General features: G+C 40.6%; 1 protein-coding gene across 3 annotated transcripts in view; it reads left to right on the forward strand.

Annotated features, from left to right (window-relative positions):
- The first annotated feature begins 11,660 nt into the window (after positions 1 to 11,660).
- The window catches only part of ripor2 (RHO family interacting cell polarization regulator 2), a 62,325-nt gene continuing 49,952 nt past the window's right edge, over positions 11,661 to 24,033 (forward strand). Inside the window, exon 1 of one of the 3 annotated variants that reach the window (XM_067613030.1) lies at positions 11,661 to 12,104. In XM_067613030.1, the coding sequence (XP_067469131.1) occupies positions 12,011 to 12,104 (94 nt within the window). In that variant the 5' untranslated portion in view covers positions 11,661 to 12,010. Of the gene's footprint in view, positions 12,105 to 22,704; positions 22,933 to 24,033 lie in introns of those variants that run through there. The other 2 variants (XM_067613032.1, XM_067613031.1) reach the window with 2 other exon arrangements.

Below are 24,033 nucleotides of genomic sequence, written 5' to 3' on the forward strand. Positions count from 1 at the left end.
CAAACTAGTTGTGATGTCACAAATCATGCTTGTACAAATCACCTTAAACTCAGATTTTCGGTGAGAGACTTGAGATGAATGTGAAAACAGTCCTCTAGTGTCAAACTCTGCACATATGTCACTCTGCAGCTTCTGAAGCTAAAACATTCAACTGAAGGAACAAGAAGAAAAACACATTTTTGAGTGGAGGGAGACTTTATCAAAGTAGAATAATATGATATACATATGAGGTCCATGGTATATACCATTACATACATACATTACATATACAAGAAGATGCACACAGACAATAATAGTGTAATAATTATCAGTCATATAATAATGGTAAAGACTACAGAAAAGAAAAGCACATTTATATTCCTCAATGTGAGATATCGAAAAAGTATCATTTTGATAATGGCACCAAAATTCAGGTATCATATCAAATTATAGCCAGCCTTAGAGAGAAACAATCATCATATCAGCGCACCATATTGTGGGGTTTGAATTGTTTTTGTTCGAGTGTGATGCCACATTAATTTGTGTGAGGATTCACCGCAGAACCATCACATCTGAAATAGCTGCAACAGGCTTGAAATACAAAAATTCCCCTCGCAGGAACAAACTGCTAATTGACAAAAATGTGGATGTATGTAGGTCACATACGGTTGGTGTAACTAGTGCATTCTCATACTCCAGGGAGGAGGACAGATGTGTAGTCACGGCAGATGGCATTATTCTGGAGTGTGACTTGATGCAAAGCCAGGCAGATTGAACGCACACACACACACACACATATACAGAGAGAGAAGAAGAGGGAGGTAGTTTTTTTAGAAGCCCTCATGCGTGATGATGAGCTGTCACTACAGTTTCCAGCCCCACTCCCCTTCTCCCTTTTCCCCCAACCATTGGGGCAGAAAGGCTACATGTGTAACACTTACAGTGACCAGTTCTGTCATCCTCGGATGTAACCCTCCACCCTTTTCCTGACTGTGACACCATTTGTGGCTATTGTGGCACGTGTGAACTGTGTTGCACTCTCAGAAAAATACAGCTGCAATATTCGCTTAATATTTTTTTACACACTATTGGCCAACCTTCCTTCCATGTCCCCACCCAACTTCTCAGAAGCTTGGTTGTGATATCCTCCCTTCCTGTGCACTTATTAGAATTTGTTTAAATCTGTTAACAGCATCCGAACTCTGTCTGCTCACACGATCTGTTCAATCCACATGTTTTATTGTGCGTGTGTTCATCCCTGCTGTCCCAGGGAATAGTGCAACATGTCTATGGCTATAATAATAACAGTGTAGGTCATAACTGTGGGTAATATACTCCCAATCTAGAGTCCATTGCATCAGTTGCCTGTGTTTTTCTGGTTTTGAAAGCTGACTTCCTCATTCTGTAGCTGACAGGTGCTGATTGTAATGCACAGTGGAGGATAGGGCAATGCTGGGCGGTGTGGGAGAGGAAGCTGTGGTTTTCAGAGCTCTTGCCACTCTGTGGAACCCCACCCTGCTGCAACCCTCCTCATCTGGCTTCTGGATCTCCCCAACAGGAAAATATTTCCTTGTCAAAAAATAGCCCCAGATTGTGCAATATTTAATCAACTGCCTGCAGCTGTGTTGACATATCAATTGTCAGATATCTGCTCAGAAGGTAATTTGATGGCTGTAGCATGTAAATGTGGGTACTTTCAGAAACTTTGCCCCGCCCCACTTAGTTACTGTTCTTACTATCGCTGGCAGATTGTATCAGTTGTAGCTATCTAGTTAATTGAGCTAAGGTTGGTTTCATGTGTTGGTTGAAAACACTTTCTCTAGTTGACTTTTTTGTTTCCAGTTGACTCATTCTAAAATGCGAATCTTATAAAAGGTGTTTTAAATATATGCTTGATGTATTGTATTGTAGTATTGTACTAAAAGACTGAGGCTAAAGCTAACAGGTTCCTGGCAATAAAATAACTCAGCATCATAACCAGTTGATGATCTTTCTAGAAGTCATGGAAATAAAAAAAAATCAGCATTGTTTTTGTATTGCCACCAAAAACTAGTTTGTCCTAGTATTATAAAGAAAAATATAAGATCAGACAGCTTTGGTCTAGACTTGCTCTATGTGAAAAGTGCCCTGAGATAACTTTGTTGTTGTGATTTGGCGCTACTATATAAATAAAATTGACTTGACTTGACTAACATTTGGTCTAGCTGTGTTTTTAGCTGCTGTTTACATCCCAGCACGCGCTAATTCATCAACAGCACTCAGTTTACTTCATGAAGTTGTCAGTGCTCAGGAAACCTCACACCCTGATGCTGTTTTCATCATCGCAGGAGACTTCAAGCACTGCAATCTACGGACTGTGCCACCAAAATATTACCAGTATGTGAATTTCCCCACAAGGGACCAGAGTACACTGGATCATGTATACAGCGACATCCGGGATGCCTACAAAGCTGTCCCCCGCCCCCACTTTAGACTCTTTGACCACATCTCTCTGTTCCTGTTCCCAGCCAACAGACAAAGACTCAAGCAGACTACACCCCTGAGTAAACAAGTCAAACTTTGGTCCTCAGATACTGAGGGCATTGTGCAGGACTGTTTTGCACACACAGACTGGGATGTGTTTAAAGATTCAGCCACCCAAGAGGATTCTTCTATGAACATAGAAGACTACACCGAATGTGTGACTGGTTACATCAGTACCTGTGATGACACTATAGGTCCCACCATACAGGTCAGAAAATATCCAAACCAGAAGTCCTGGATGAACAGTGAAGTACGACACATGCTGTGTGCTTGCTCTCTTGTGTTTAGATCAGGCAATGAGGTAGAGTAAAGACTGCAGAAACAATCAGAGAGGCAAAACAGCAAAACAAACAGAGGCTGGAAGGCTTCTACTCTACTGCTAATGCCAGGTGCATGTGGCAAGGCCTACAACAGATCACGGACTATAAGGGCACCACCATAGAAATAACCAAAACCACCATCTCTCTACCTGAACAGCTTAATAAATTCTATTACCCCTTCAAGACCTCCAACAGTGAAACACAGGGAAAACTCTCCCACACTCAGAACATGCAAGAACCCCGACTAACTGTCTCATCAGCTGATGCACGTACACAAAGTCCTGAGGAGAAATAATCCCCACAAGGCAACAGGCCCAGATAACATCAGTGGGAGCGGCCTCAGGACATGTGCTACAGAACTGACTAATGTTTTCACTTCCATCTTTAACCTGTCCTTTGCACAAGCTACAGTCCCAACCTGCTTTAAAACTGGCCCACATCCAGAGTAATATATCTGAGTCATTGGACCCCTGCAGTATGTGTGCCGCCCCAACAGATCAACTGAGGACACTTGCTCTCTGCAGCTCTGCGCAAAGCCCTCTCCCACCTGGAAAACAAAGATGCTTACAGAATGCTCTTCATTGATTACAGCTCAGTCTTTAATATATTTTTTCCGCACAAATTCTCAAACAAACTGTGCAACCTTGGCCCGAACCCCACGCTCCATGACTGGCTGTTAGATTTCCTCACCGGCAGACCGCGATCTGTTACAGTTGGAAATCTAACCTCAAACAATGTGATAATGAACACTGGCACCCCACAAGGATGTGTCCTCGGCCCCACACTGTAGACAACCACATGCTCTATTCACCTACGACTGCGTCGCCTCATACAGGGGCAACACTATCCTGAAATTTGCTGACGACACCACAGTCATTGCTCTGATCACTGGGGATGATGAAACAGCGTACAGGAGAGAGGTGTAAAGTCTGGTGACATGGTGTGACAACAACAATCCCTCTCTCAACACAGATGAGACCAAGGAGATGATAGTGGACATGAGGAAGGGGAGAAGACCTCATCAACTGCTGACAATCAGGTGAGGTGCAGAGGGTCAGCAGCTCTAAATTTCTGGGCGTCATGATGACTTCACCTGGACATGTAACATCACCCAGCTGGTCAAGAAAGCACAACAGCAGTTCCAATATCTAAGGAGACTGAGGAAATTCGGCATGTCACTGAGGATTCTCAGCAACTTCTACAGTTGCATCATAAAGAGCATCTTGACCAGCTGCCACCAGAGAGTTCATAGAAGAGCCTGCAGCATCATGAAAGACTCCACCCAACCCCAACAACCAGGTTTTTCAAACTTATGCCCTCTGGCAGGAGGTACAGAAGTGTGAAACTCAGGACCTCTGGGGTGAAGGACGTCTTTTATCCTCTGATCAACATATACACAGCCCCACCCTAACCCACCTCACCACACAGGAAGCTTCATTCTACCCCACACACACATTTAGCTTAAGTGCTTTTTCCTGTTTTCAAACAGTATTTTTTCATTTTTAACGTTACAACGTTAGGTTTTTACTGTGGGATGAGGACTAACCGATTTGTTTTGCAAGCATAACAATATCATAGTTGGCCGGCGTTGCTGGAGTGTTAACTTCCCTAACTCCAATAAAGAGCAGGACAGAGCTGCTAACGTTACCCTTAACTCCAATAGCATCCAGTACCAGCTTCCACACAATGGGGAAATACTTCACAGTGGACGTGTTGGTTAGATTTAGGATTACACTTTTTATTTATGTAACCTGCAACCTGATAAATTCATGTAGTTAGGTAATAATGTGCTTCTTGGCCTCAGCCTAACAATTGCCTCTTAAGTTCGAGGAAATAAACACATTGTTCAATCCATTCCTTTTACTTTTGCTCCTCTGTTCTTGGTTTTAGGAAAAAAAAACTCTTAAAATGCAGAGTATCACTCTTATTAGAGCCCCATTTACACTGCTTCACCTTGTGAAGAAATCCAAAGCTCGACAGGCCTGCTGTCCTGTTAATGGTTGTAAGTTATTCATATCTGATATGAAAATCAAAAGGCACATTGCAGTAGCACTTGTTTTAATGAGTTCATCCTCCATGTTGTCTTGAGTACATCAGTTTAAATGTGTTACTGAAGGTCACAGAGACAAATAGATAAGGCTGTGGTCTTCTCAATCATTTGGTTGAGCGCTTCAGCTGCCTCTTATCTCTTCCCTCCAGGTGTACCCGGCAGCAGCAGGGCACAACATGGGCACTGCCGTCTCTGCGGTGCCAGTCTGCACAGCTGGCGTGCAGCGGCTGTATTGCTGCCATTGTCCGATGCCCTCGGTGCATTCTGGGACAGGGACAGAACGGCAAAGGGTGAATGAGCGAGAGAAAAGGATCTAATTGTGGAGCAGAGAAAGACAAAATACAATAGCGGCAGGGAGAGACAGGGAGAAAGCTCAAAAACAGGAATTGGTGACAGCTGAGAAGGAGTTGCACTGTAGGCTTCACAGTGACAAGGAGGCATCCGCTTGGATTATCCTTTAACATAATGCACCGCAGAGTCAGGACATACAACCACATAAAGATGAAAAGATATCGATATTCTTACAGTAGGTATTTCTACCAGTTGTTCTCCTGCAGTGTTATTTTGTTCTCTTTAATAACATAATTTTGGCTGTTTCCTTTCATCTCACCATGTTTCCTCCTGCACACTAAACCAGGCAAACAATCACAGGCTGCATGTTTGTCCAGGTTTACATGGTGTGCCTGAATAATGTGAGAGTGGATGCTGCTTAGAAGTGAAAGACTCATTTGCAAGTTCATACATTCTGATGCGCTCTTGTTTGCACATGCAGACCAATTTTCTGGTTAAATACCTCTGACTCCAGGTTTGTATTCATGAGGTATTTCAATCAGTAGTTTGCACTGATTGCACTCTGTTTTTATGCAGTAGCTCTCAGTTTCAGTTATCACGCCCATTCTCAGGTCTGAGATTTAGACAAACAAGATGGCTTGTACCTTTGGTGTGATCATGACTGACTGTCCTGTACTGTGCCGGCTTTTAGAAAAGTAGCATCAAGATCCACCCTGTTCAGTTTCTTCAAGTAGGAAGAGTTCTTGGTTGTTAAGAAACTGCAAGAAAGTGAGTCTGCGTGTCTATATACATGAGGAAGTGCAAGTTGGGCTGCAGTATGTTACATTATGGTCATCTTCCATCAGACACATGAAGGCATAGTGCACACACACGCAGACACACATTAACTCACACACGTGCACCTCGAATGAGTCAGAGAGTGCCATGGCAAATTGGATTTACCACGCAATGCCCTCATTATTGTTACCAGGGTAACCAGGCACCCCTTCACAGTCATCCCATTTTGTCATCCTTCTTAGAGAGAGAGAAAAAAGAGGCAGAGGCCTGGGTGGAGGGAACAGAGCGGGAATAATACAAGAGAGAAGATGTCCAAAGAGGTCTTTATTGCCAGTAGTGATCATCCTCTCTGGCGCTCACTTTCTCTCTTGATAAATTTGACTATAGTTTCACATATTTTTCTGTGGGAAAAAATCAAAGGTGAAGTGACCCGAGGAACTCTTGTACCGTCCTCCAAACAGAATATTATATTTCTGTCCTCCCTTCTTACCCATCATGCGTGTCTGTCATGCTTTGGGGCAGAGGAAGTCACACTGACATCAAGAACTTTTCAGAGTAGTTTTCCCATCCGTCTCCTCCTTTAACTTCCTCCCTTACTCGACTCTCTGTGTGTTTGATATCTCTGAGCAGTCTGGGCTTGGGGTGACATGCTGTTGCAGCACACACTTGCTCAAGTTCCCTGTACTCGGAAATCCAGTTTCCACAGGATATTTTGTGAATTGGTTGTCTGAGTAGCAACAGTATCCTGTTGTGCGATGTGTGCTTTTTCCACTCTCCATTCAAGCTTGTAATTTTCATAGTTTCAGTGCTTGTTTGATTGTTTCTGTATATATTCGAGTTCTGTCATTCTATAAAGTGAAAAGCTTTACATATAGGTTTAATTTTTTGTTATTATATATGCAAGTAGCTAGAAGAAATACTGGGAGATGTTTCATCTAAACTGCTAGAAATAAAATTATAGTGGGAAAATGCTCAGTCCGTTATTTATTTATTACATTTTTTGGCCTAAAACTGATCAAATTCAAATATACTGAGTTAAAAAATACTGATATCAGTCTATTATGTATCCAGAAAATGTTTTTTTTTTAATTGTAGAATTTAAATGCTGCCCAAGTTGCTGAAAAACTCAAAAAAAAACGAGGGCATGAACCCAGTGACCTCACTGGTGGCTGCAGCCCTGGAGTGTAGAAAATAACATAAATGTCCTAAATCTTGCTGTGGACACTGATAATTTTAGTGCATGATGTCAGTTGAGACACAAGTGAGTGAGCACTTTTTTTTAAACCAGGTGATCTCATATGAACTCATATTTAATTGCTTTTGATGTTAAATCAGGGAAGGATTTACAAAAAAAATGATGACCTGAAAATGTGCTTTATAAGTATTTGCAGGCTGAGCCGCATTTTTCGATGATCCTGCAAGAAGTGAATTTGATAGAATGTTTTGTGCACTTTGCTGTACGCTGTGTTGTCTTCCATCCAATCCAGAACAATACATTTTAGGTTTAAATGTATTAGGTTTCAATCTACTGTTCACTGATGCTAATTACTTTCTCTCAATGCAAGTATTTTATGGCCCATGTAGCATCTGTGCAAGAGGCAGAATACTTGCAAATTAGCTAGAACCATAGAATTAGCCTGTATGCTAATAAGTTGCTGCTTCCATGCTAATAACTGATATTTAAGACCACAGTAACAGGCGGCGCACTGATGCATATTGTCAGGGCCAGAAGAGCGAGTGTGTAGGAGGCTGAAGCCGCCTATTCAGCCTCCTGGGATACTCATCATCTGGCCTGATTCAGATGCCAAAGAGCTCCATTGTTTGACCCCATTCAAACAACACCATTGTACGCAGCGGGTCTGATTGTGTTGCTCTTTGCTATGCCGAAGTAACAACTGTGTATGTGTGGCATGTGTACTAATCTGTCTGTTTGTCTGTGCTGCGTTTCATTGCCATTGTGTGTAAATGTTTGGTATTATTATATGAACGTTTGAGCGTCTGTTTGTGTGTGTGTGTGTGTGTGTGCGCGTAGCCCAGTGTGTTTGCAGCCATCCCAGCGGCATGCGTTTGCATTTCCCGAAGCAGGGGGTTTTCTCTGCTGGTGACAACAATGTACTCAGTCATTGAAATGCAGCAAGGCAAATGCAGCCCGAACGTGACCCCATTTTCTGGCACTTCTGCCAGTTAAGTAGCTAGCTCATGGTCAGAAAGGGGAAAAAAAATTGTTGAAACATCAGTGAATGCTTCGATTTGGAACTTCTCATAACTGCATGAACCATTTTTGCTGTAAATAATGCAACTCTGGGTTTGATCTCAGATATGTTTTGCATATAAATCATGACACAGTCACCAGAATGTGATGATTTTAGCAGTGAAAACAGATGGGAGTGGGATGTATCTGCATCAGATAGTGGGCTTTGCTGTGCATGTGTCAGTGTTGTGTATATTAGTGTGTTTTCTGTTTACTTGCCTGTATGACCACTGAATCTCCTCCCTTGCATCATTCGTCTGTTGGGTCAGAGCGGTAAGTCGAAATGTCACTGCTGTCTGTGACTCATCAGATTAAATAAAAATCATAGTCAGCAATTAAAGGAGCAACTGTGAATTCTTTTACAACACTTGGATGGATCATGCTGCATCTGTTTGGTTCGAGATTATTGTGTGAAACAGTGTATTTCACCACATTCATTAATTTCCTGTCGGTTGATCAGGAAGTTTGTACTGTAGCCTCAAAGTTCTTCTTTCACTGAATTTGAGATGCGTATACAGTGGTGTTTTCTACCAATTCTCATTTTGGTTTAGTCCAATTTGTGAACACTGTTTCTTTCCATACTGTCAGCAGGGTGTTTACTTGGCTAAAATGAAGTGTCCCACCCTGTTTTTTGTGTGAAACACAGTCCAAACAACCAGCCCTGTATGTGCTTGTGCTTGTGTGTTTGCCTTAGGGCCGCTACTAACAATGTTTTCAATGTTTATTAATCTGCATATCACTTTTTTCAAAGAGACGATTAATCATTTAGTAATTTTAATGTCAGAAAATATAAAAAAAGAGCATGTTTTGTCCATTCAACAGCCCAAAACCTGAAGATGTTCAGTTTACAATGATATGAAACATAGAACAGTCTCAAATTCTCACATTTGAGAACCTGGAACCAGAAAATTTGGGGATTTCTGCATAATTACTGACTTGAAGGATTAATCACTTATCAAATTATTAGATTATTTTTCTGTCTATCCACCAATCAAATAATAAACTTATCATTTCAGCTCTAGTTTGCATGATTCTCCATCTTAAGTCTGTCATGCCAAGAGGCTCCTGAACCTCTTGTAGGATAAAACACATGCATACAAGCACAGATACATTAATCTGTGCACATTCATAGGCACACACACATGTTGTCCATGTGTACAAGCAACAATGGTGCATTCTCAGCCTGAGCTCAGGATCTTCCAGGGCAATTTATGCATCAAGAACAACTATCTTCTGGACAGAATTTAACTATTTCAGTAAAAGATATTCAAATGGGTAGGTAAAAATCATTTAGTTCAACCTTTTGCCAGTTTATAAAGAGTGAGTGTTTTTGCCTCAGTGTTTTGGATTGTGGTGGCCAAAGCAGCTCAGAGTCCCTTCTTTAAAGTAGTTTTATTTCCACTTTTAGCTATTGTTACAGTTCCTGTATGGTTACAGTATGCAGTATGGTTCCTGCTTAGATATCAGATATCAGATGCATGCAAACACACACTCTCTCTCCATCAACCAAACACCTATTTCTCACCCCAGAAAAATAAAAACAAATCCTCTCATAGCTGTGAAAAAATGCATCCCTGTAAACTCAACAAATTACACAAAACAACTTTCGTTCCACTGTACATTTTCTCCACATGTATTCAGGACCTGCATCCCACATCCTGATGAATAATGTGTACCTGAATTGTCTGGACTAGCCTCAGTGAAAATGAGTTTGTCTCAGGGTTCGTTCCCTTGAGTTTAGGCCTTAAAGGGAAGCGGTAGCAGGGGAGAGGAAGTCTGAAGGAAAAGTGATAATGAATTGACTTGAGGCCTAGTTTCTATTTTGGTTGGGAATTGGTTTGTCTAAATGGGGTGTGACTCAGAGAAACTGCACAGGAAGGACAGATGGAGGCACGGTGTGAGAAAGAGGAAGAAAGTGTCTAGCTTCTTTTTTGACTTTTTCTAAGAATAACTAAGAGGTCAAAAAGAGACAAGACTACATGTTACCAGTAATCTGGGACTGGACATGAAATGCTTGACTGACACTGGTAAGGGGTCTCCTGGGGATGGTGCAAAGGTCTTACACTTAAAAATCTGGTTGAAGACTATTTCAAAGTCATAAATGGAGAAACCCTGCCCATGACTGGCTGGAAAGTTTGTCATTACACATGAAAAGGGTTTAAAGTTTTGTTCATAAGTTGCACCCATTTTGCTTTGGATGTCCAGATGTACCAAATGCATTAATGACCAAGCTGCAAGAGCCATAGCTGAGGTCATTCTACATCCTAGATATATGCAGCATCATTACAACAGCTACAGTGCTACAACGGTGGGTCCACCATTCTGGTCCAGACTTAAATATCTCAACAACTATTGGATGATATTGGATCAGGTCAAAACTTGACTTTGTCTGGTACCTGCAAAACTGCTCCAATCAGCCCCAGCTGTACTTTGTGTTTAGCATGTGCAAATGTATGCAAATTTTATCTACATAGTGGAATGGAAAATATTTTTTCTGGAGCACCATAAAGGTATTTTTTAACTAGTTTGTCAGGTAGCAACTCTGTCTCTTGTTTCTTAAACAAAACAAAAAATGGCATCTGCATGTGACATGGGACACACAAAATGAATCCATTGTTATATATAAATTAATGGAAAATTTATTTATGCAGCTAAATTCACATGCAAAAAAAATATACTAATGTTGGTGATGTGTCATTCAAGACGAACACGAGGATCCACTACCGTTTTTGTTGGGTTGAGCAAAACTTAGGGAACTGGTTAAAAATGTTCTCTGTTGTCAAGCAGACTGAATCTTTTCCACTCCAAATGGATAGAAGAGACAGAAGAAAAACATCTTCCATGGTGATAAGTGGTCTCAAATGTCCTGTGTTCATTTGGCTCGTTCTCAGAAACACATATGCTCTGAGATTGAAATCAATGCAAAATCCTCAAATGTAAAAATGATGATTACGTGGGATGTACAAACAGAACCTTGCAGAATCTCTCACTCTGTCAGAGCAGGTGAGTGTGTTTATTCTGTGTTTATTCATGAGCAGCACCATGGAGACTTTCGGCAGCAACAGACGACACCAGACGTTATCAGCGTCACTGAAGCCCTCTTGATGTGGGCCAAGTGAAAAAATAGAGGGAGCAATCAGTGTGGTCCCATGATTCCCAGCGAGCTGTGAAGGAATGACAAGTAGAGCCAGCCTGACATCTCACATGCCATGTCACGTACACACAAACACACACACATACACACACATTTTCACACCCTTTTTACGTGTCCCTGCTGGCTCAACATACAAAAGCTAAATATTCCCGTTAATCACCAGCCACTCGAGCTGACTCACTGTAGAGAGCCATCCTGTTCATATGGACACACACACACACATGCAGACACACATGCATACACCACTGACCCTCCCCGTACAGTACACACACACACATGCGCACACTTACTCATACAAGTGCTCTCCAAGCAGCACACTCTCACTTCAGCTTTGCACAGGATGTTATGAAATCAGCACTGTTGCTGAAACTTAGTGAAGGTCGCTGGGAGTCCTCTCTCTCACCCACACCCACACACACACACACACACACTCACCTGGCACTTACACACTCACACACACATCCTCGTGCAGGGAGCTGAAGCTCGGCTCAGTCCCAGTCCTCTCCTACTCAAGCGAGGAGCCTGCCGGTGATCGGACTGTCGCCTGAAGCGAAGAGGCCGAGCCGGAGTTGATTCAATTTTACAGCCCAGTCAACCTCTCTGAAGCTCCGATTAGTCAGCCAAGGGAGACGAGAAGGGGGGAGAGAAGAAGACGGAGGATAGTGATGGCTATGACCGACATTACAGAGGATGACCTGGATGAGATGATGCGTGAAGAAGCGGAGGATGTCTTCTACGAGGACGGTAGGCTTGCCAAGGGTCAGTTGTAAAGTATGAAAACAGGCGTGGGTAACAGGTGGGCCGCGCCGGCTGCTTGACGATTAAAGCAAGGTCAGACTGGTTGGTTTGTGAATTGTGGTTGTGATCGGGGTTAAAGAAAGGGTAAAAGTGATGCCTGCAGGGTGGCCCAGAGGGACTTTTTCAGCTGTGTAGGTCAGGTTTCTTGCGGCATGGCTGAGTAGTCTCTGATATCAGACACTAATGCTAAAAAATCACCACAAAAATTGCAGCAGAGATTCAGTTTGCCACTACTGTAGTTGAAGTCACATGCAGTAGTTATTACATGCAATTGTAATAATTGGTCAGTGTAATGAATCCCTCAATAATGAGAACTTCATGTCATTTTTGTCTTCAGTTCCCCTTTGAGGGAGCTCTGTGCAGAGTTGGTTCATCGATTTTCAACTTTTACCCTTTTTTAGAGAGCTGAGAGGAGCCGTGCCCTCTGCAGTGTGGGCGGGCGTTCTTGTATAACAGGCAGATGTTTTTAACCAGGCATTATGCACCACAAGAAAATCTGTCCAGCATGTACTTTGTGTGAGTGTTTGTTATTCTAAAAGCAGCTGTAATCATAACCTACGGTCAGCTGGTTCCTGGAAGAGTGATGAACAGCAGAATTACCGCAGGACCTGACTGATGATTATTCATTACTAGAAGAAAAGATGAAAAATGCTGTCAGGTTGCCTGATAAAAGAATAATGTGTATTTTGTGCAGCCATTTTTAAATGAATCTCTGAACAGGATTGTAGCAAATCATTATAAATGATGGTACCTCAGAAACTGTCTCTGCGCTTAACATGACGCACTGTGCACACTGTATGTATCATGCGATGCACGCTGTGTTTAAAGCTCCTTTGACTTAACTCTGATAAAATCCCTCCCCTCCCCCCCTCTGAGACATGCACACAAGTGGCAAAAATGGTCGATTACCCTCATTTTTAACCAATTTCACAGTTTCTCCTGAGTGTGAATTGTTCTTCTCAGATTCACAAACACTCTCTTCAACACACACAGACATTCTGCTATGTAGCATCTTTAAAGCTCTGAGTTTGCTCAAAGAATCACTAAATATACTGTTTTAATGTTAACTGCACATCAACTGCTTGCATTGTGCACATTAGCACCGACGTATTTTATATATCTGAAGACATATTTAAGCTCCGTGCAGGCTCTAAGCGTTCTGCAGCAGATCTACTGATGACAAGTGGACAGTGAACAGGTTGATATTCCCAGATATTGCATCATTTGGTGTGTAATGTATGTTAATGCCTCCACTGACCCACTTCTGACTGCAAAACACCGTTGGTAATGTGACGTTCTCTTTGAACAACACAGCCAGGAGGTACACAGCAGCCAGATGACTCTCTCCGCAACAAAACGAGCCAATCACAGCAAGTAGATTCATGTAGAGGTTGGCCAGCAGGCATCAATGTGTTTATTCATAGATGCAGTTGAAGGTTGCAGAATATGGATCACTTATATTTTCTGTTCTAATTAGCTCTTTGGATTAGAGATGGAAATTACATTGTGTGTTTTGTGTTGAATATATTGGTGCTGAATGCAAATTTGCCACCACTGGCCTATTTTCTTTCTTAATCATTAGTTTCATCATTAGCACTGGGTTTGCAAATCTTTGAGTTTCTTTACCCACAAAATTATAATTCAATGTTGAATGGATTCAGTGTTAAGTATGGGATGTGTGACTGTGCAACTGTGTAATGTGGTGCTTCCCAACCAGGAGTCTGGACTGCACAAGGGGTCACAAGCTGAATCTAAGGTGTCACCAGATGATTACTGGGGTTGGAAATGCACAAATGAATGGTTTTGTGTAGATTTTTGTATAATTTCTAGCTGTTCTGGCCTCTAAAATGTATCTGTATGAAACCACATGAGAGGAGGAAATCACTTTTATATTTCATGGACCTATGACAAGAGGTCACAAGTAGATATGGCTTTGTATTAACAGTCTATGGCCATGTTAGTGGCTTTTTGAGGTGGACTCACAAGGACAATCCTAACACGCTACTGCTTAATAAATATAATGTTTGCTATGTTTACTATTACTTACATTTGATAAATTAGCAATAAACACAAAGTACAGCTGTGGGAACATCATTAGTTGTTCTGAAACTAATGGAAACATCAGGGGATCACCAATGTCAGTGGGCTTCAACCACTCAGGACCAAGAATAACTGTGCAACAAAATATTTTGTGGGAATCCATCCAGTGTTGCAGAGATATTTCAGTCTGGACATAAGTGGCCATTCCTATAGAGACATGCTGCTAGTGTGGCTAAAAATGTTGGGAACTACTGGTCTGGTAGTAGTGAGACAATGTAAAAATAGCTAAAATGCATAAAATAAACTATTAAGTGTACAGATCAAGGCACAAGGTCATGAAGCCAGTAACAGATGTCACACTTTGTATTAGCACAAATACTACATGTAGCGCTGACCTCAGAGTTACTGTGTCAAAATGGAGGAAATCAGATGTCTTTACAGTCAGCTCTTCATTCCCAGAGACAATAGTTTGCATATGGTATAGTTATTCTAGTTTGTCATTCTTTCTTCTTTTCGTCTTCTTGCATTATCACTAAAGGAGCTCTACTTTTAGCCTAGCAGCAGAGACGTCAGAGTGCCTGAACAAGAGTACAGATACACAGAGACAGGCATACTTTCTCCCTCCCTTGCCTCACTAACACAACCAGTGACTCCAGTTGAGGTTGTATGAATTAACAAAAAGCCTTGGTGAGTTGTACTCAGTAGGAACGATGTGTTTTAGCTTCAATGCCGCTTCATTACTCCTTCTGTTTGGTCAAAGAAAAAAGAAGTTGCTTTGCAGGAACATGAAAAAGGACTCACAGTGGGCACGTTGCCTTTTTTAAAATAAATACATTTGGGGGAAGACGTTGACCGAATTGCACTCTCAGTATTTAGGAATTTGGTTCCCACACACATATAGTGTGTATTTACACATTTGACTGTCACAAAGGTCTGAACATACCAGGGTGGTCGGGTGGTTAAAGAGACATTTCACCCAAATTATGAAAAAACATTTTCTCCCTTATCTTCCCCTACCTTAATTTGCACAGGTTTCCACATATCATTTGTAGATTTCAGAATAGAGACGAATGGATCTCATTTGACATCTAAATAATGAAACAATAACATGTCTTTCCACAAACGAAGACTTGAAAATTCATCAGGTTTCACATTTCTTTGGTAAAGAGTAGTTCCAATAAAAATTGCTCTCAGTAAAGTCTAAGGATGATCCAGAATAAATGCTGCTATTTTTTTTTTAATTCAAGAAAAAAGTGTCAAAATTCAATGCTGTCACTTCCCAAATGAAATTTCATTCACCACCACCTCCACCATAGTGTGGAGGATGCAGAAATCTCAGAGACAAATATCTCAAAACTTGAGCACATTAAACAAAAGTTATCTCCTTGGCTAGAAGTAAATGACAATATATACTTTTTGTAATTTGGATTGCATTTAATGGTAAGTAAAATTCACAGTGTATCATTTAGTAGAAACACTGATGTTCCATTTAAAAAAGCAGCTATAAGTAACTGTCACACATGCAACTTGATGATGATGGGACGGTGCTGCAAATACAGTAAGTCTCAGTTCACCTCACGATCACCCATTAGGCTCTCAGCATGTACACCCACCTGACCTGAACGATTCAATTCAGAGCTCACAGAAAACTACACTCAGAGCTCTTAAGTGGTTTTACACACAGCTCAACACAAACACGACTCTGCTTTCTTCCCTTGTTATCACAGTTTACCACACTCATGCTTGGCCCCCTCTCTTGAAACATTTCTCTGAGAAAAAAGGGCAACACCGAATGAAAGAAAAAGATATCAGTAAAAGTGCACAGCAGCCTCATTGAGACCAAAATAAACACAATGGCTTCTTTAACTACTGCTTCCTCCTCATGAGTAATTCAAAGAGTCTGATTTTGCTCTGCTGGTCTACTCATGTGGCTCACAGCGGAGTAGCCAACAGTGTGCAAAAGTAAAGTACAAGTGAGTAGTGTGTCCCAAAGGAAAACCGCAGTAGTAGGGATTTAATGACAGTAAAAATATAGTTGAGTATGAGATCGATTGGAATGGAGGGTCGGTGTTTGGTGTCTAAATAAACCAGTGTTTGACTAACTGGGTCAGGTCAGAGAGCATGAAGAGATGCTTTCAGTCAAGGAGCTCCTGGAAATGCTTTGATTAGAAACACCATATAGGACTTGGCTATTAGGAGGCTCCACACCTCCCTGAATCATGCATAAAGTTCAAGAAACACGAAGGAAGTAACTCTTCCTTTGACTTGTCAGTCTTGAGAGTCTTGTAGGTGCATTGTATGTTGGTGCTTTGCAGTTTCACGTGTTAAACTGAACTGAATCTGTCATGTAAAAGAGTTAGCTGGTTCTGGAAAAGTTTATCTGATCTGATGCGGGAATGTTTTGTGTTGTCCCTCGTGCAATTGGATGCGGTTCCACTCCTCCCCTGACTACTAATTACATAACAAAACCACTAATTGCTGGGCTCAACAGCTATTGTTTGTTTGTTTTAGTGGGGTTCTTGATGGCTCCTTCTGGCACAATGACATATCAATCACTCAGATTTTATAGGAGTTTTCCATTAAATGTGGCGGGACATCAGTTTTGAGATTACCCAGATGACTTTTAGATTTACAGTTAAACAAATACTGAGGGGAGGGCTTTGTGTATGTAATGGTATAAAGGGATCTGAATAGAGTTAAAGCTTTGATGTCACCTGTGCTCTTTAAGCCTTTGCCTCAGACTTTGCCAAAGGGCTTTTCTTTAATCTTTTCAGATGAACAACACCTGAGATTTAAGGGGTGAACAAATAAACCAGAGTATGTAAAGGCATGACACAACATGCAGGCGCATTTTAAGGGAGACAGGCATGTCATAAACACCAAATGTAGGTCTCTACTACAGGAACTTGTGTCTCCTCAGCTCGCAACGAGTGGAAGCAGAAGAGCAGCATTCCTCTGGTAATCTAAGAAACGGGGACACAGATACAAATATGTACAAAAGCCACATATTACCTGAAAAGTTAGTTTTGTCAACCTCTGGCTAATAGCTATCAAGCTCTTAAATAGCCTGTCTTTTTGTAAGTGGTTTTTAAGCAGCGTCACCCAAATACACCACATTTTGTATAATGTTAAACATGCAAAATGACAGATGATGTTGGCTAGCAATAACGTTAGCCAAGCTACTTTCTTCAAATAAAATAACTTTTATAAAAACTGCAGAGAAGGTAACCGTTATTACATGACCCTATCCAGCATTTACTACTTGGTGGCCTACATAATTTAAAATACTTTGACATTACAGGAAGCTTGAAAGGTTCAGTTGATGGTTAGCTAACTAATTGGTTATAGTTAACAGACATTTAACTGACATCTGACATGTTGGAGCATAATTTGATTCATGCATCTATGTATTATATGTCCAAATGCTCATGCTAAAGAAACAGAAACAGTTAAAGTGTAAGAGAAATCTCTAAATAAAAAATGTGCAAGGCTATTAAAAAGCATCAATGAAAAAAGTAGGAACGCCTGCAGGTCAGGTTGACCTGACGAAGATCCGAGTAGGATTGAAACGTTGTTCTATTTAATTACATTTTGTGGCTTGGAATAAGTGTGCAGGCGTTCCTACTTTTTTTATCAAATAAAAATAAGGGTTGGCCAGATAGGTTTTCTGCAGACTGCCATAGTGCTGTGGCCGGCAAGTCAAAGAACCCATCAAATATAAAAGATTGTATTTTCTGCACAAATCTAATATTGAAGTTTTTTGTGGCAAAAGGTTTGGAGTCCCTTATTTTACAGGAGTGCAGAACTCTGTGTGATATAATAAAGTCGGATGTTTGTACATTACAGCCACACAATCACAATATGTCTTTGTCTATGTAATCACCAGTACATTATCAAATCACAACTTAGACAATGAGCTCTGAGGAGATCTAATTATATTACCATGCTGATGACATGAAATCTAGCTCACTTTTGCAGTACAAGCTTTCAACTCTTGCCCAGCGAGTGCAATGGGTGGGGCGTTGGTGTCCCCTGTTTCACCACATAAACACTCACAAACATATACATTCAGCATGATATACAGGGTTCACAGTGAAGGCTGCAACACTAGAAGACAGCTCGGATTTCACAAATCCATTTCTCTCTCAGTCTCTTGTCTGTACTTGCCTTGTGTGGCAAACACCAGGAAACTGTCTCCTCCTCTGAGCCAATGTGGTGCCCACTAAGGCTCAGGATCACAGTGAGTGGGAACCTGGGAGGGAAATAATTTATCTGTACAGAGAACCAACAGCTTAATGTTTATATAAAGAGGTACAATAAAATATTTAAAAAATGTCTTCTGATAGTCTTTTGTTAATGTATTCAGAATTTCCCATAGAGTTAACATTAGCATGTGATCCTCCAACTAAAGTCAAAACACAAAGCTGTGGTTACACCAGCTGTTCTTAAGTTTAATCATAACCTAGTTATAATGTGAGTGTTAAATAAGTGGAGACGTACGCATCACAAAATTAAAATGGGTTGCACTCCTCAAATTAATTCTTAAAGATTAGTTGTACTAGATATTTACACCCAGTAACTGCCAGATGTAACTGTTTCGTAGCTGAACCAACTAAGCTAACGTTAGCTTGCTAATAACCTCTTTAGATTTGAATGTAAAAGAAGTAATGAAATATGCCAACCTTACACTTCATCCAAATTCTGTTTAATAATGGTTTAAAGATTTTAAAAATGCATTTCACAAAAATAAATATCTCAATGATCAACTATTTAGTCAAGTCAATTTTATATGTATAGCACTTTTCATACACAATTGAAGTTCAAGGTGCTTAACATCAGCATAAAAGCAATTGATCAACATGATAAAATAATTTTAAAGCAAGTTTAAAAAATATAGAGATACAATACAATACATGTAGGCTATTATAATCTGATATTTCTCCCTCATTCATAACACTGCGAACTCTGAAATACACATATTTATCCATGACCGACCAATATTTAAATTTGACATATAATTTAGTTCCCCAAAACTGCCATTTTTGCAAGTTACATTACAGTGACTTTACATATTTGATTGCTATTAATTGTACAAGGTTATGTTTTCTTGTAAACATGACTGAGGTCTGAACAAGCTAAGACATTAAGTAGTGCAACCTGACTTAGTAAATTACTGGTTTGAAACTGGCAAGTAGTGATAAGAACTTAGGGAGGACTTCACACATTTCATCTTCATTTCATGGCAACAACCAGTGGGACATTTTACTAAACCCTATAAGGCTTGTCTTGTTGACGCATAACTGTCAACTATAAAACCCAATTGAACGAAAACTTGAATATTTCTGGGGGAAAAAAATGGTTAATGTGGAAAAACTGTTGTTTTTTAGGTACTGTCTAGCTCCAACACATAGTTTAGAGAGTTTAAAGGGAGCAGTATTTCCGATAATGACTTTATGTTTTTCATTGGTATTCTTTATCAGCTTCAATTCAATTTGATGCAGTGATAACAGCAAACTTAATGAAGTCTCACTGCAGCTGAACAGTGGTTTCCGGAGAGTTGTGGTTTAGCCAGGAAATAATTCGGTCAGTGTTTATTGCTGTCTGTCAACTTGAGCTCAGCTTTCATGCGACACCAATGTAACTATCCGGTGGTGTTGGTGTCGGCGGTGTTGAGGTCATTTTGTGGGTGATGCTGTGATTCGGTGGAAGGGCGTATCTGATGTCAGAGCTGCAGTGGACATGTAGGACAGGAAAGACGGGATGAAAGCCAAAGAGGTCACTTCTAGAGGTTGGAGAATGATCTAAAACGGTCTTGATCTAGTTGCCCCACTATAAAACACACACACACACGTGCTCTGACCCACTCCCCTGCAACCTCATACACACATAAGCATTGTCTGCGGTCCTGAACATTAACACACTGACAGCCCACCCACACATACACCTCCACTGTCTGGCCACAGATGTCGTCTCTTTCCCTGGCGATTCAGCACACAGACTAACATGACAGTACTGTAGTTTGTGCATCAGTGGCCCCTCAGTGTCAGGAATCGCTCTGACCTGAGGGGACCTGCTGTAGCTGGCTTATTATTGCTCCGCATCTCCCTCTTTCTGCTTTTGACAGTTGGCTCCACTGACCTACTTTAATCAAAACACTTCAACTATTATTATTTTCTGCAATTTTCACCAAAAGAGGAGGGAAAGAATAAGAGGGAATACTATAAGAGGGGAAAACACCCTTTGCATTTTGGGACTAAAAGTGAATTTTTTCATGGTGCAACATGCAGTAAGACAGATGATGCAAGAGTAGAAATCTTTCTTCTTTTTTGTTATGCAGACATGTCTCAGCTGTAAGTCTAAACTTGTCTCAGTTTTTTGGTTACAGATGTTTACATGTGGCTTATATCTTAGATGGCAGTTTCACTGTACTGCTAACCTTTCTTTTACAGTTCCCATGTGGTTACCATGACAATCTGTGCTGTGGGCAACACTGGGCGTGCGAGGTTTAAACTTAGTGGTTTGGAGCCTCTCTCACAATGAGGTAACCCTGTTTAAAACATGAAAGGTAACAGACCACCCATGGCTCTTCATAGAGGGATAAAGTATAAAGTATTTCTAAATATTTTGCAGCTATAGAATGGTTGTATGTTTTGACATAGTGCTTAGTGCTAGTATGGCCTTTTTGACAGTGAAATGCTTCAGAAGAGTCCAGCAATCAATTTTGATACAGTTTTGCCAAATCATAGCTGAAATTCATCCACTTTTTTTAAAAAAATTATCCTGGAATTTAAACCTGCATTCTTTAATTTTTGGGCAATAGAGGGCAAAGGAAAAAGATGATGAAAACACAACATATTATCATGTTATAAAGTTGTTATATCATACTTGTTAGCAAACTGTTGCTTATTTACACATCCAGCAGATACAGAACAACATTAACATTCATTTAGAGTCATCTCTCTAGCCACCTGACGATGGTAGTCACATTCACTCTCCTTTTAACTCTGATTTGGTCTTCAACTCCTGAGAAAACTTTTTCAGCTGCTAGATATTCGACTTTCTTTATCAGCTACCTGCCGACTTTCTATCTGCTGTTGGGCAGGTAGCCTACAGTGGGTTTGTCAGACCTTTTTTGTTGAAAACTATTGCAGAAGTTTGTGAACCAAAAATAGTCAGCTAAGTGAGGCTAAAAAGCTTAGTAGAGCAGTGGGAGACTGTCTGATAAGTATCTGTGGGTTTGTCACAAGCCCCCAGGAACAGCATCGGGCTTTGAAACAAATTTGACATAGTGGCCAAACCATGTGAATTTAAACTTCTGCGTCCGTCCCGTGATGCACACTGGCCCAAAAAGACTTTTTCCCAAAGACTTACAAGAGACGTGAAAGAGATGTCTATAAATCAGCAGATTATTTTTTGGGGGCATCACAACCCTTGCAAAATGAATTGTTTCACGATCAGAATTTGATCCGTTCGGTCCAATAAAATTTGGAAAGTCTAGAAGAGCTGCACAATTGAATTATTTTGACCCCATTCAAGTTAGCTGGCTCAGCTGGTAGAAGTATCTGGCACACCAGCTCTATGGGCTACACGATCCTGGAAGATGCAGGTAATTTTATACCCGGAAGTCAAACTTTTTTGGCTTCATGCGCCACTGAGCAACTTTCGTAGGAATGAACAGAGCCCCACCTCCAACGCTGTATCCAGTTCTCATCTATGGTTTGTCACTATGGGAAACCTCTTTCACCGTGTTGAGCCATTGTTGGTTTAAAAAATATTCACTAGTGCAGTTTTAAATTGTTTAGCTGGCCAGAAATTATTTTATTATTATTTTTAAAAAGCAGTAAATAAGGAAGGAATTGAACAAATATCACATCCCATATCATATATTTTTTCTTTGTGGAGTTATTGTGTGTAGCGGCTGGTGAGATGATATTGTTGGCGCACACCTGCAGTCTGCAGGTCTGTGTTGTGCCTCCACGCCCCTCAGGGGAGAGACTCTACCTGCAACAAGCAACCTGTCATTACAGACCAAAGCAGCCACAGCATGGAGACTTGCCACAAGGCAGTTCAGGCTATAATTGGCTCACCCCTGTGTGTCTGACTCAGAGAACAGAATAATATGCAAATGTGAACAGATATATAAGCTTTTAATGTATTTGTTATGTTGCGAGACGGTAGACCCACCTCTGCATTCGGAGCTGCACATACTGTACGGTTAAAATATGTATATATGGTTGTTTCTCTGAGTGAATGTGCTGTAAACAGAAAGTTTGACAATGTCAGAATTTCACTCGGATTCAAGTTCGTCATTTACAACTGGGAAAGTCCAACAATGAGTCATCCTTAATAGGACTAGTAACCTGAGGAAAGGCGGCACTCAGTGTTTCCTGATATTTTAGTGCCACACACTCTCACTCTGACACACAAACACACACACACACACACACCGTCAGCTGTGCCTGTACATCCCTTAGCCTTGACCTTCCTGCCCTCTCAGTTATGTGGCCACTCTGACTATCTCTGATCCCGGTTTTAACGGTCAGACGTTAGAAGTTGTTGGAGATGGAGATGAAGAAAAGGAGAAGCAGTATGGATAAATGCTTAACTGAATAAAACAAAGGAGTATTGGGGGTAAATAGTGTGACAGAAGTTGTCTCAATGCCACGCTACATGTGGAGGAGGAGATTGATTTCAGTGACAAACAGCGGTCGTGGCTGGTATGGAAGGAAAGGGACTGCACTCCTGGGAGGTCAGTGGGAGTTGTTCCATTCATACTTTCTGTATTCACATGTCTGTCCATTCATGCATGTGCACTCTTGCAGGCATATACCTGCATAGACACTGTATATATAAACTCAATGACATTTGTAGGACTACAACTAACGAGCATTTTATTACAGATTTATCTGCTAAAAATATATCAATATAAAACCCAAAGATATTCAATTCAAACATTAATGTCAAAGAAAAGCATCAAATCGTCACGTTTAAGAAGCTGAAACCAGCTCATGTTTGGCATTTGTGCTTGAAAAATTACTGAATAGTTTCTGTTTATCAACTAATCAGTTAATCAACTAATCCTCTCAGCTTGAACATTTCAATTAAGTTTTACATTTAATTAAGTATAAATTAAGGAGGGGCTGTAAAAGAAAGCAGGGACACTTATAACCAGGGTGAAGCCATCCTCTCAGAAATGATCACTTTTTTTAAATCAATAGCCGGATTTCTGGAGTGGAAATTACATCACTGTACGATGTTATCATAGTCATTTTAGAGTTAGTGGGGGAGGGGTTTGATAAATAATCTGTGACTCTTTGTTCTTGGATTAAGGTTACATACTGTTATTAATTAGTTAGTTAGTACTTTTCTTAATTTCTAATTTATATTTTTAGTCACAATAAGAAAGTGAATTTTCCAACATATATTGCTGTTATATAACTGAATATTACATTATCAGTATTCACTAAAAAAGGTGACAAGTTTAAGTGTATCTTTGTGGTTTTTCTTTGGACATGCAACAATGCAAAACAAAATGTTTCAACAAGAAAGACACACAATACAGATCTGACATTAAATTATGTTATGATTTGAACATAAGGTTAATGTGTGTTTCAGTGTTACTTTGCACATTACAATAAACTGTATGTGAGCCAAAGTGATATTACAGAATGCTTCCTGAGAAAAATTCTTTCAAAGATTAGAGCCGACGATGCAGATTAACCCAACATTAAATTACCTGTTGCTTTGATTCTGACTGACAACCTCTATAAATAGCTGGTTATATATCTGCGTGCGCGCTTGTGTGTGTGTATGTGTGCGTGTGTGTGGTTGTAGGTCTATGTGTGTATGA

This window comes from Thunnus thynnus, chromosome 15 (genome assembly GCF_963924715.1).
Source record: "Thunnus thynnus chromosome 15, fThuThy2.1, whole genome shotgun sequence".
NCBI lineage: Eukaryota > Metazoa > Chordata > Actinopteri > Scombriformes > Scombridae > Thunnus > Thunnus thynnus.